We start from the raw sequence: 12,661 nt of genomic DNA on the forward strand, positions 1-12,661 counted from the left end.
GGGGCAGTGGGGAGCGGTGGGAGCTGTGGCATCAGGAAGGGACACAATGTCCCCCTTTGGGGCAACCTTTCCTCCACCCCAGCTGGCTCTTGCCATTTGGGAAGTGGATCCAGTGCTGGCAGATTGTCTCTTTTCAGCCAGAAATCTGAATTTTTATATGAAATCTTCAAATTTTTAAAGGTTGGGGACCAATTCTACATTTTCTTAAAATTAGAAAGAAAAAAAAAAACCCACGGAATACCTGTGTGCTGGATCTTACCCAAAGGCCACCAGTTTGCAACCTCTGACCTAAGCCCACCCCTTCTCCTGCCCCATTTTCCTGATGGGAAGACGGAGACCGCAGAAGCAGTTCCAGCTACACAGTCAAGGCCCTGCCCCTCTTCAGGCTCCGCGGCTTCTCTTTCTGTAAGGTGCGGGGGTCTTTGTCCTGGACCTCATGGTCCTGTGTCAGTGGAGCTGAGGAAATGCTTTGCAAAGCCAGAGGCGCATGTGTGCTGATTGCATCGAACTGGCAAAGCCTCCTAATCCGCTCCTGCTCTTGGATCTGGTCAGGTCACTGCAGCACAAAGCCGCAGACACTCCTCTCCCTCCCCAGCAATCTCACTCTGCCCTGGGCTGGCAGGTTCCCCTCCAGCTCAGCTCCTTGAAAGCCAGGGGGATCGTGAACCCCAGATCCAGCAGTGGCTGCCGGGCCAGCTCACCTTCTTGCACACATAGTCATTGGGCAGGTAGACAACAGAGCGAAGCCTCTTCAGCATGTCAAAGATCATCTGCCGGTCACAGCCCTGTCCCAGTGAGGAAGGGAAAGGAACGCTGTTTAGAGAAGATTGGGTTTGGAGCCTCACACAGCCCTGAGGGTGAGGGCACCAAAGGGTGTACCTGAAAGAGTGCGACTTTGCTAACGATGTTGTAGTTCACGTCGATGGCGAGGTCCAGCCGCATCTTGTCTGGAAGCTGCACCATCAGCTCTGACTCATCTGTGAACAAGGCCTGGCAAGGGTTAGAGGCAAGGCCAGGCCCCACCCCAGGCACACATACGGGCCAAGTGCCCACCTACCGGCTTATCAGGGCACACCGTTGCCCTGCCGTACAGAACCACTCTAGATTTGTAGAGCGCCCTCTCTCAACTCCAGCCTTTGCCAATACCGTTTCCTCTGCCAGGAGCATCCCTGTGCATTTCCCAAACTCCTACTCATTCTTCAGAATCCAGCACTAATGTCACCTCCTCCTGGAAGCCTTCCCTTGACATCCCCCACTCAGTTACTATGTTAGTAGCCCCTGCACTGTTGCAATTATCGGTCACCTGTGTTCCCAGTGTCCTGTAAGGACAACATCAGCAAGAACTAAAGTCTCTGGAGCACTTCTATGAGCCAGTGAGCCAGGCACCTTTTTTTTTTTTTTTTTTTTTTTTTTTAAGACAGAGTCTCTCTCTGTCGCCCAGGCTGGAGTACAGTGGCATGATCTCAGTTCACTACAACCTCCACCTCCCTAGTTCAAGCAATTCTCCTGCCTCAGCCTCCCAAGTTGCTGGGACTACAGGTGCCCACCACCAGGCTGGCTAATTTTTTGTATTTTTAGTAGAAACGGGGTTTCGCCAGGTTGGCCAGGCTGGTCTCCAACTCCTGACCTCAGGTGATCCACCCACCTGAGCCTCCCAAAGTGCTGGATTATAGGAGTGAGCCACCACACCCAGCCAAGCCAGGCACTTTTTAATAGAGTGTTTTATAAATATTATCTTAGTTTTTAGTTTTTATTAAAATAAAATGTTTTTAATACTTTGAACCCTGAGAAGCTAAAAAAATTTTTTTCTTTTAGAAACAAGGTCTCACTATGTACCTCAAGTCGGTCTAAAAACTCCTGGGCTCAAGCAATCCACCCACCTCAGCCTCCCAAAGCGCTGGGATTACAGGCATGAGCCACCGCACATGGACTTACTTTTATTTTTCTGAGACAGGGTCTTGTTCTGTCACTCAGGCTAGAGTGAGTACAGTGCAGTGGCACAGTCACAAGTCACTGCAGCCTCAACTTCCTCAGACTCAAGCGACCCTCCAGCCTCAGCCTCCTGAGTAGCTGGGACTACAGGGATACACCAACACGCCCAGCTAAATTTTTTGACTTTTTGTAGAGATGGGGTTTTGTCATGTAGCCCAGGCTGTTGAACTCATGGACTCAAGTGATCCTCCTGCCTCAGCCTCCCAAAGTGCTGGGATTAAAGGCAAAATTATTTTACTAAATCCCCTAGGCAACCCAAGAGTTGCCCCACTATAATCTCAACTTTACAGATGAGGAAATGGCAGTGACATGCCCGTAGTCTTGTAGCTCAGGGGATGAACTCAGGACCCCAACCCGGCTGTGTAGCTCTAGAGCTGCCCCAGGATATCCAGGGCTAAGCCTGCTGCGCCTGTCATGGGGCGTGCAATGTCCTTGAGAGAAAGAGAGGACAGAGGAGGAAGAGAGAGGGAGGGAGGGAGAGAGAGGAGGGGAGGGAGGAAGGGACAGAGAGTCCTTCTTCTTCTTCTTCTTCTTCTTCTTTTTTTTTTAAATTAAACTGCACTTTGGCCTCACACCTGTAATCCTAGCACTTTGGGAGCCTGAAGCTGGTGAATCACCTGAGATCAGGAGTTCGAGACCAGCCTGACCAACATGGTGAAAGCCCGTCTCTACTAATAATATAAAAATGAGCTGGGCATGGTGGCACATGCCTGTAATCCCAGCTACTTGGGAGGCTGAGATAGGAGAATCGCTTGAACCTGGGAGATGGAGGTTGCAGTGAGCCGAGATTTCTCCACTACACTCCAGCCTGGGTGACAGAATGAGACTCCATGTCAAATAAATAAATAAACACACACACACACACACACACACACACTGCATTTCACTCTTTTTTTTTTTTTTTTTTTTTGAGACGGAGTCTCGCTCTGTCACCCAGGCTGGAGTGCAGTGGCTGGATCTCAGCTCACTGCAAGCTCCGCCTCCCGGGTTTACGCCATTCTCCTGCCTCAGCCTCCCGAGTAGCTGGGACTGCAGGCGCCCGCCACCTCGCCCAGCTAGTTTTTTGTATTTTTTAGTAGAGACAGGGTTTCACCGGGTTAGCCAGGATGGTCTCGATCTCCTGACCTCGTGATCCGCCCGTCTCGGCCTCCCAAAGTGTTGGGATTACAGGCTTGAGCCACCGCGCCCGGCCTGCATTTCACTCTTGCATGGGGATGCATTTCAAGGTGGGTGAAGCGAGGGGGGCAGGCACGCAGAAGACAAGCCCCCCAAGTCTCCAGGGATCTCATGACAGCCCTGCTAGGGGACCCACTGGGCCCCTCTCACACCAAGGTTGGGGACACAGCCAAAAGAGGCCCCAGTACTCAGGGCCTCAGAGACACAGAGGACAAGGGAGGTGCCCCGAAGGCAGGGCACCGGGCACCAGGCAACAGGAGTTGGCTGGGAGCTGGTGGCTGTCAGGGTGTGACCATCTTACCCAGCATGCCTTGCGAGTGCCAGGTGTACTCGTACCAGGTCTTGACGCGGTTCTGCACGGACTTGGGGATCTTGTAGAAGTTCATGTACTTCACCGTGCTGTCCATGCAGCTGCGGTAGTAGGTCTGTCCCGCGGTGGCGGCCCCTACCACATCTCTCATCTAGGGGGAAAGGTTAGGGGAGGTCAAGGAAGCCACTGGGTCATGGGAGTGGGGGCTATTCCATGGGTTTGGGATGTGTCACTTCACACAGACTAGGGGCATGTGCTCCTGGCGGGGCACTGGGAGCAGGGAAGGCAGATGTCCTCACACAGAGAAAGTTTTACTGACGGGAAGTTCTGCCTTCAGCACGGATGTGGGGAAGAGGAAGGGAGGGAGACTGCCAGCACCTTGGTGGCCTCAGGTCCCTGGGACCACACCAGTGGGGAAAGCTCCTTGGGCTGGGCTGATTCTGGTACAACACAGTCCCTCGGTGACGGCGGCCACTTTGACTCCATGTTGGAGGAAATAGGAAGCTAGTGTGCTGTTCCTCGGGGCGGGGCCCTTTAAAGGTAACGTTGAGGACCTCTGACTGTTACCTCGTGTCTCGACCACAATGTAAGATGCTGCCCCGGCACACACCAGCTACACCAGGGGTTTCTCCCTCAGTCTCTGTAGACCATTCAGCCCAGTGCACCCAGAGGAACGGTCATTTCAAATGAGAACAACCTCAGAGAGGGAATAGGGCCGAGTTCACCACCACCCCCTCCACCGCACAGAGCACAGTGCGCCAGGCCCCTGATTCTCAGTCCAGTGCTCTTTCCCAGGCTTAATCCAAAAGGAACGGCGCAGAGGGTGACATTTCTGGCAACAGTAGGAGGGGGCCCTGCAGTCAGGTGGGGTGGGACGCCGGGCTGGTGCCCCGATACCTGTCCAATCATGACAGAGAAAGCAAAGACGCCCGTGAAATAATTCAGCAGCTGGAAGACAATTTCAAAGAGTGTCTTGGGGTCAGGCAGCCCCCCGATGGTGATGAGGGTCTTCACAGCAAAGTAGTAACAGCGAATATAACTGGAGAGAGAGGAGAAAGGGAACATGGGTCATCATAGGCCCCACTCTGCCGCCCCTGAGTGGTCTGGCTCAGACGCCTCTGATAGATGCACGTTGTGCAAAAGACAGAAACCCTTTACAGCTCATCTATGCAAGAAAAACCACCTCCTGCACGCGTAGAGCACGTTGCCATTTGCAGAGCAGGTTCACGAATACTATTAGGTGCGGTTGTGTCTCTAGGGATATGTTGCCATCCCCATTTACAGATGTGGAAACTGAGGCTCTAGGGGATTGCCAGGAAGAGTTGGCAGGAGGCCAGACCAGGGTCTTCCAACTCCTAATGACTGCGCTCCCTTAATTTCCTTCAATGTTCCTTCAATTTCCAGTCTTTTCGTTTGCTGTCACCTGCCATGTTGGCTTAGGAAAAGCAAAAGCAACATCAAGTTTGGAAGATATCTTGAGGATGACTTTTTCTGACCCACCCCTCCCCAGCCCATCCATTCTCCAGATAGTGAAACTGAGGCCCCCAAAGGGAAAGGGCACACCCATGGTCACTAGTTGGTAAGTGCAAGAGTTGGGCGCTGTCTGCTTCTCTGAGATGTCATCCACCAGCAGTTAACCCTCTGACACAGGTTTGTGAACCTTCTGGAAGGGAGGTATGGGGGAGGCGGTCCTACTGTGTGGTAAAAAGCATAGGAAATGCCCTGAGTGCTCTAGTCTGAATGTGTCCCCCGAAATTCAGGCACTGGAAACTTAATTCCCAGTGCAATGGTGTCGGGAGGTAGGGCCTTTGGGCGCTGTTTAGGCCTCGAGGGCTTTGCCCTCATGAATAGATTAAAGCTGTTACAAAAGGTTCTGGTGGAAGATTTCCACGTCCTTTGGCCCTTCTGCCTTCTGCCATATGAGGACAATGTTCCTCTCCTCTAGTGGACACTGTGGCATTCAAGACACTGTCTTAGAAGCAGAGAGCAGCCCTCACCAGACGCCAGAACCTTGATCTTGGACTTCCCAGCTTCCAGAACAGTGAAAAGTAAGTTTCTGTTCTTTATAAGTTACCCAGTCTCATGTATTGTACTATAGCGGCTCAAAAGGCATGAAGCCACCAAGCTTGTGTGTGATTATCACAGAGCAGCAAGGGTCCCTCTGACACCTGTCCACCCCTCAGGCTGAGCCCTCCCCTGGGTCAGCAAAGGTGAGGTCAGAAGGGCCTAGAGACCAGGCAGTCCCCGCAGGCTTTCCTGCACCAGCTATTTATGCAGTGTCCTAGATAGAACACGGGCTCCGGACCAGGCTGGCTGGGCTCAGCCACCTTCTAGCTGCATAACTTGGACAAATTTCTGTCTCTCCAAGCCTCGGTTTCCTTCTCCATAAGATGGGGATGGCAATAGAATGTCCCTCACAGAAGACAATGAGGACAAAATGAGATGCTAGAAGACAGCCTGGCACATGGTAGACTCTCAGCAAGGGAGCTGTCAAAGCCTTCACAGCCACTGTTGTCTGCCATACGCAACTGAACAGACTCGCCCATATCCTCAAGAAGCTCGTGGTCCACTGTGGGGACAGGCAGGTAACGTGCAATGCGTGCAGGAAGGAGGAAGCAGAGGTTGCTGGGGAGTGTGGTAGAGGCTCTGCCTGTGATAGCTGCAGGGCCTTGGGCAGGGCTGCGGGCCGCCCTGCATCTCCACATCACCTGTTGCCTGCAAGTTTCAGAACCCAAAACGGGCCGATCAAACCCCCGTCATACTGGTTCTGGCCATCAGAGGGCGCGCGAAGCAGCGTTTAGCGGGACGGAGCAGCACCCCCAACTCTGCAGACCCCTGGGCTGTCCGGGAGCTGGGTACTTATGCCGCTGGGCCACCAACAGAGAGAGGACATAGGCGCGATGTCCACAAAACTCTGGCTTTACCCCAAACCGTTCCCGGCTGGAGGAATCTTCCAACGACATGGCACACAGTCTCCTTGTCTTCCACGCTGTTGGGTCTGTGGGGACCCTCTGTGCTTCAGGCTGGGCAGAACGGGGCAGGAGAGCACTAGGGCAGGATGCAGGGCCTAGCATTTGTAGGAGCTCGGGCCCGTGAGCCCCTGGCACCCAGCAAGCACTCTACAAATGCTCACTTTGTAAACGTTGTTATTCTTCATGCTACTGGAATTTCTAAGGAATCCTCCTTCATTACTCGTACTTGGCTCACATGTTGCGGTTCCCTGCAGGATGTCATTTGGGAAGGAGTATTGCTGCCAAGGAAGCGTGCCCTTCCCACTGCTGGGCAGCTCGAGCTCCTCCGGCAGAGGGCCCTGCAGAAGGAGGTCCCAGACAGCTGTCCCCCTGCCCCGCCCCCGCCCTGCTCTGCTTACCCTCCCTTCCCCGAGCTGCCCAGTGACGGATGTGCCAGTCTTAGCCCCAGGGAGTAAAGTTCTTAGTTTATTGGGGCACAAGCCCCTTTGAGAATCTAGAGAAAGCCAGCTCTGTTTCCCTAGAAAAGCCAACATATGCTCAAATTTTAGGTCCGATGTCTGGGGGGTTTGTGACCCCCTAAATTAAGCTCTATACCCCAGGTTATTAACTCCTTTCCTGCCATGCTAGCTTCCCCCCTAACAATAGCCATAGCTAGGCACAGGGGTCACTGACACCTGTTCAGGCCCAAGCTAGACATGCCACACATATTTATTTATTATTTCTCATAAGAAATCTGGATGTAAGATACCCGCATTGTGCCTGTGGGAACACTGGGTCTCAGAAAGGATAAGGTCACAGAGCTCAATTCCATGCAGAAATTGTGTTCTCCCCTTTGCAGAGAAAGAGCCTTCAAATCCCTCTCTGCCTCCTTGTGATGGGTTAAATGAATGAGGAAGTGAATGAATGCATGGCCTAGTCAAGGCTCAGGAGCGGAGCTGTGAATGGGAACGGGTAACAGGGCCACTGGTGACGTGGGGAAGCGTTAGATCTTGACCCCATCCCTGATATTCTCCACCCCACAGTGGCTCTCAGGGACTCCCCTCCTGCCTGCCTGGGCTGCCCTGGCCTCTGGCACATCTCTTTCGAGACAAAGTCTCGCTCTGCCGCCCAGGCTGGAGTGCAGCGATCTCAGCTCACTGCAACCTCCAACTCCCGGGTTCGAGCGATCTTCCCATCTCAGCCTCTTGAGTAGCTGGAATTACAAGCATATACCACCATGCCCAGCTAACTTTTGTATTTTTTTGTAGAGGGGAAGTTTCGCCATATTGCCCAGGCTGGTCTCGAACTTGTGAGCTCAAGCAGTCTGCCTGCCTCAGCCTCCAAAAGTGCTGGGATTAGACATGAGCCACCAAAATCAGCCTGGGACATCTCTGTAAAGGTGTGGTTCCCCCTCAGGGCAGGGCTCACGGCAGAAGGCGACGGCTGTAGCCATGGTGGCTGAGGTTAGGGCATCTATACTGGGAGGAGACGTTCAGTACAATTAACCACTCTACGAAGCCGCCACCTTGAATGCAAGCGACCCACCTGTTCCCAACTGGGAGCAAGGGCCTGGGGGTGGACAGCTGGACCACGGGCATTTTGTGTCACTAGTGGGCACAGCCCAGGGTGAGGTGGGACACCCTTCGGTGAGTAACTCCCCACTGGAACTTTCCTTCTTCCACCTTCTCATCCTCACTGTGGCTGACTGAGCGCCCACCGTGCCCAGGCACTGGGGCAGGGGCTCAGAGGCATCTACTCCTCAGTCACCTCTTTAGGGTGGGACTCCCATTTGCAGCCCCATTTTGCAGGTGAGGGAACCGAGGCCCAGAAAAGAGAACTGGCCTGTCTCTGCTGCCAGGGGGCAGCTCTAGGAGTCACGCTTGGGACTCCTCATCCCTCATCCCTCAAGCCTCCCTTCTGACTCTGCAGGCCCAGCCCCCATCCTGTGCGCATCCCTCCTGCCCACATCCCTCCTGCCCACCCTGACCTCCGTCCCCTAGGTCAAGCCACCTGTTGGTCTGGAGGGTTTGCAGCTGTCTCTGACACAGCAGCGCCCCTTGCTGGCTGTCTGCTGCCTGCTCTCACTCCCGGTGCACTCTCCCATCAGCGCCAGGGTGGGCTTTCCAAGAACCCTCCCTCTGCTCACTCTCCTGCTTAAGGCTTTTGACAGGGCAGGGGGGAGAGTGTCATCTTTAACGCCATCCAGCCTTAAAATGAGGCGCACACCTGTAACCCTAGCACTTTAGGAGGCCAATCGCAGGCAGATAGCTTGAACTCAGGAAGCCGAGACCAGCCTGGGCAACACGGTAGAACTCCATATATCCAAAAAATACAAAATTAGCTAGGTGCAGTGGCATGTGCCTGTGGTCCCAGCTACTCGGGAGGCTGAGGTGGGGGGATCACTTGAGCCCGGGAGGCGTAAGTTGCAATGAGCCGAGATCATGCCACTGCACTCCAGTCTGAGCAACAGAGAGCAGACCCTGTCTCAAAAAATAATAACAATAATAATAATGGAGGTGGCATATATGTGGGAACTGTCTACTTTCCAATGGACCTCTCTATAAACTTCAAGCCACTTTTTAAAAAATTAAGTCTGTTCATTAAAATAATTTTTAAACTTTTTTTTTTTTTTTTTAAGACGGAGTCTTGCTCTCTGTTGCCCAGGCTGGAGTACAGTGACATAATTTTGGCTCACTGCAATCTCCCCGATCCAGGTTCCAGTGATTCTTCTCCTGCCTCAGCCTCCCAAGTAGCTGGGATTACAGGCGTGCACCACCATGCCTGGCTAATTTTTGTATTTTTAGTAGAAATATGGTTTCGTCATGTCAACTAGGCTACTCTCAAATTCTTGGCCTCAAGTGATCTGCCCACCTCGGCCTCCCAAAGTGCTGAGATTACAGGCATGAGTCACTGTACCTGGCTAAAAAAACTTTTTTAAATGTTTGTAACTTTTGATGACTTTTGGTGAAATTGACAGTGCTCATGCCCACCTCCCCTGCTCCCTCTGGCCACCAGATTGGCACTTTTCCTTTTCATTGAGGCAGTTAGGACTCTGTGGCCATGACACCTGGGTTCAAATCCCAGCTCTGTAACTCATGAACCGTGTGACTCGCATCTGCTACCTCATCTGTAAAATGGGGATGGTGCAGTACCTATCTGATGTGATAGTTGTGAGTTACTGTGTTCAGTGCTTTAAACAGGGCTGGCACGAAATAGGTATCCTACAAGCCTTGCTGCTATTATCATCACTGCTATTATCATCATCATTGTCACTATCATCACCATTGTAAACCAAAAATAAATTATAAGGCCCCCAACCATCGGAACAGACCCCTCCTCTTGGCCAAGGGCTTTCCAGAGTTATCTGAAAACCTAATTCAGGCCGTGAAGGAAGAGGGGGTCGGACATGCCTCATTATACTCCTCCAGCATTAACATCAACACAGACCTTAAGTCCGGTAAGAAACATTACAGTCTCTTTTCTCTAAAGCCCACTACTTAGAGGCTTCATCTGCATGAAAATACCTAGCTCACCACAACCCCTTATCATAACCCAGACATTTCTTTCTACTGATAACTCTTTCAACCAATTGCTAAGCAGGGAATTTTTATTTTTTATTATTATTATTATTATTATTATTATTATTATTATTATTTTGAGACAGAGTCTTGCTCTGTCACCCAGGCTGGAGTGCAATGGTGCAATGTCATCTCACCACAACCTCCACCTCACAGGTTCAAGCAATTCTTGTGCCTCCGCCTCCCGAGTAACTGAGACTACAGGTGCTGCTACAACGCCTGGCTAATTTTTGTATTTTTAGTAGAGATGGAATTTCGCTGTGTGGGCCAGGCTGGTCTCAAACTCTTGATCTCAGGTGATCTGCCTGCCTCGGCCTCCCAAAGTGTTGGGATTACAGGTGTGAGCCACCAAGCCCGGTCTTTTTTTGTTTGTTTGTTTTGTTTTGTTTTGTTTTTTCCAAGCAGAGACTTTTAAAATCTACGTATGCCCTGGAAGCCACTCCTCCCTTTGAGTTGTCCCCCTCTTCCAGATCTAACCAATATAAACCTTACATGTATTGATTGATGTATTCTGTCCCCCTAAAATGTATAAAAGCAAGCTGCACCCCGACCACCTTGGGCACATGTCATCAGGAACCGCTGAGGCTGTACCATGGGTGTGTCCTTAACTTTGGCAAAATACACTTTCTAAATTGATTGAAACTTGTGCCAGATACTTTTTGGTTCACACGTCATCATCTTCCCTTTGGCAAGTCTCATAATGGATGGCGGCTCTCTGATTGGCAAGTGGGTCTCACCTTGTTCGCCAGTGCCTCCATGGTAGCAGTGCCTGGGGAGCTGTGCTGGGGAGTATTCTCTGGCCTCGTTCCCTCTTGGCCGTGCCCGGGGAAGCAGGAGTAGATGCACACATACAATGTATTTGCACACCCTACTAGAATTTGGATGCGGAAAGGTTCTGTCTAGCAAGTCTTGTTCACACCAGTACCTCCGGTCTGACACATGTAGTTGCTCAGGAAACCTTAGCTTAGGGAAGACGTGGTGACCTGGCTCTTTTTCCGTTTGTTTATGGTTTTTTTTTTTTTTTTTTTTTTGAGACGGAGTTTTGCTTTTGTCGCTCAGGCTGGAATGCAATGGCACGATCTCGGCTCATTGCAACCTCCGCCTCCTGGGTTCAAGAGATTATCCTGCCTCAGCCTTCCCAGTAGCTGGGATTACAGGCATGCATCACCACGCCCAGCTAATTTTTGTATTTTTAGTAGAGATGGGGTTTTACCATGTTGGCCAGGCTGGTCTCTAACTCCTGGTATCAGGTGATCCACCTGCCTCAGCCTCCCAAAGTTTTGTGAGCCACCGCAACTGGCCCAAGACGTGGCTCTTGAGCCTTGTCATGCCAGTGATTGCTTAGGAGCAAAGTGGCCTTGCCAATACAGCAGCAATAAGACTCCTTCCCGGAGTCTCTGTGCTGTGAATTATAAAGAACAGGAAGGTCCCCCAGGCGTGGCCCTTGGGGGATGACTGTGGCTCACCTGTTTCCCACGCCATCGTAAACCCAGTGAGTGGAACCCAGGCCCTCATAGGCCGATGCCCAGTAATAAAGACAGGAATTCAAGTGCAGGCTGTAGAGAAGGTAGGCTGTGGTCCTGATGACCCTGCAGAAGGAACGTAGCATGTTAACACAGTGGTGGAAGAGGGTGGTGAGGGATAGACACCTGGCCAGAGGAAGCCAACCCATGGGTGGGCTGGCCCGACTGGATGCTTTGTTGAGATTGTGCCAGTTAGGAAGGGTGGTGCTTGAATGGGGCGTTGTAACGACCTGGGGCTAGAATTGGCACAGAGGTAGCAGAGCTGACTGTGCACTGGGGGAGTGGAGGGGCCAGAGGGGAAATGTGTGTTGGGGGAGGAGCAGGGAGGGACTGATGTGTGCAGAGAAGTTGAGTTGAAGATGGGGCCATGTCACCCCAGGAGAGATGTGGACAGGAGCCTTGCTCCCTAGCACGGCCTGGCTGGTCTTGCGCCTCATCCTCAGACGTCTGTGAAATAGCCACCGCCGCCTTACAGCTGTTCCCGTTCTGTTAGAGCTGGCTGCGGGCTCCAGTTCCCTGAGCTGAGGCCAAAATGAGGCCTAGCTCACTGCAGCGCTGGTAAGCCCCTCGTGCCAGCCAATGTGTGCCCTCATCACAATGAAGGGTATGGGATATGCCTGGTTCTCTAAATAACAAACATTTCTCTGGGAAAGAGGAGGCGGGACCAGAAAGATGCCTGGCTTCCAGTGGAGATGGGGCCTGGAGGTCAGTGGGGGTAGAAAATGCCTTGCTGCCTGTTCTCTAGGTACAAACTTCCTCTGTTGTGTGTGTGTGTGTGCATTGTGTGTATCATTTGTGTCGTGTGTGTGCATTGTGTGTGTTGTGTGTATGTGCACTGTATGTGTTGTCATGTATGTTGTTTGTGTTGTGTGTGTCATATATCTGTTGTGTGTGTGTTGTGTGTGTTGTGCGTGTATGTGTTGTGTGTTATGTGTATTGTGTGTGTGCATTGTGTGTTGTGTGTGTTTGTGTGTTGTGTGCCTGTAAGTGTGTGTTGTGTGTGTTGTTTATGTGTGTCATGTGTGTTGTGTTGTGTGTGTTGTGTGTGTCGTGTGTGCTGTCGTGTGTGGTGTGTGTATGTCGTGTGTGTTGTGTGTGTATTGTGTTGTGTGTTTGTGAGTGTTGTGTGTG

At 51.8% G+C, this 12,661-nt stretch overlaps 1 protein-coding gene across 1 annotated transcript in view; it reads right to left on the minus strand.

The window, feature by feature from the left end:
- LOC105491524 (cyclic nucleotide gated channel subunit beta 1) overlaps positions 1-12,661 on the minus strand; it is an 88,855-nt gene that overhangs the window by 18,210 nt on the left and 57,984 nt on the right. The window contains exons 26-30 of the mRNA XM_071084654.1: positions 11,474-11,596; positions 4,376-4,517; positions 3,470-3,629; positions 880-977; positions 702-785 (exon numbers count right to left, since the gene is read on the minus strand). Coding sequence (XP_070940755.1) covers positions 702-785; positions 880-977; positions 3,470-3,629; positions 4,376-4,517; positions 11,474-11,596 — 607 coding nt within the window. The remainder of the gene's footprint in view (positions 1-701; positions 786-879; positions 978-3,469; positions 3,630-4,375; positions 4,518-11,473; positions 11,597-12,661) is intronic.

This window comes from Macaca nemestrina, chromosome 18 (genome assembly GCF_043159975.1).
Source record: "Macaca nemestrina isolate mMacNem1 chromosome 18, mMacNem.hap1, whole genome shotgun sequence".
In the NCBI taxonomy this organism is placed as follows: domain Eukaryota; kingdom Metazoa; phylum Chordata; class Mammalia; order Primates; family Cercopithecidae; genus Macaca; species Macaca nemestrina.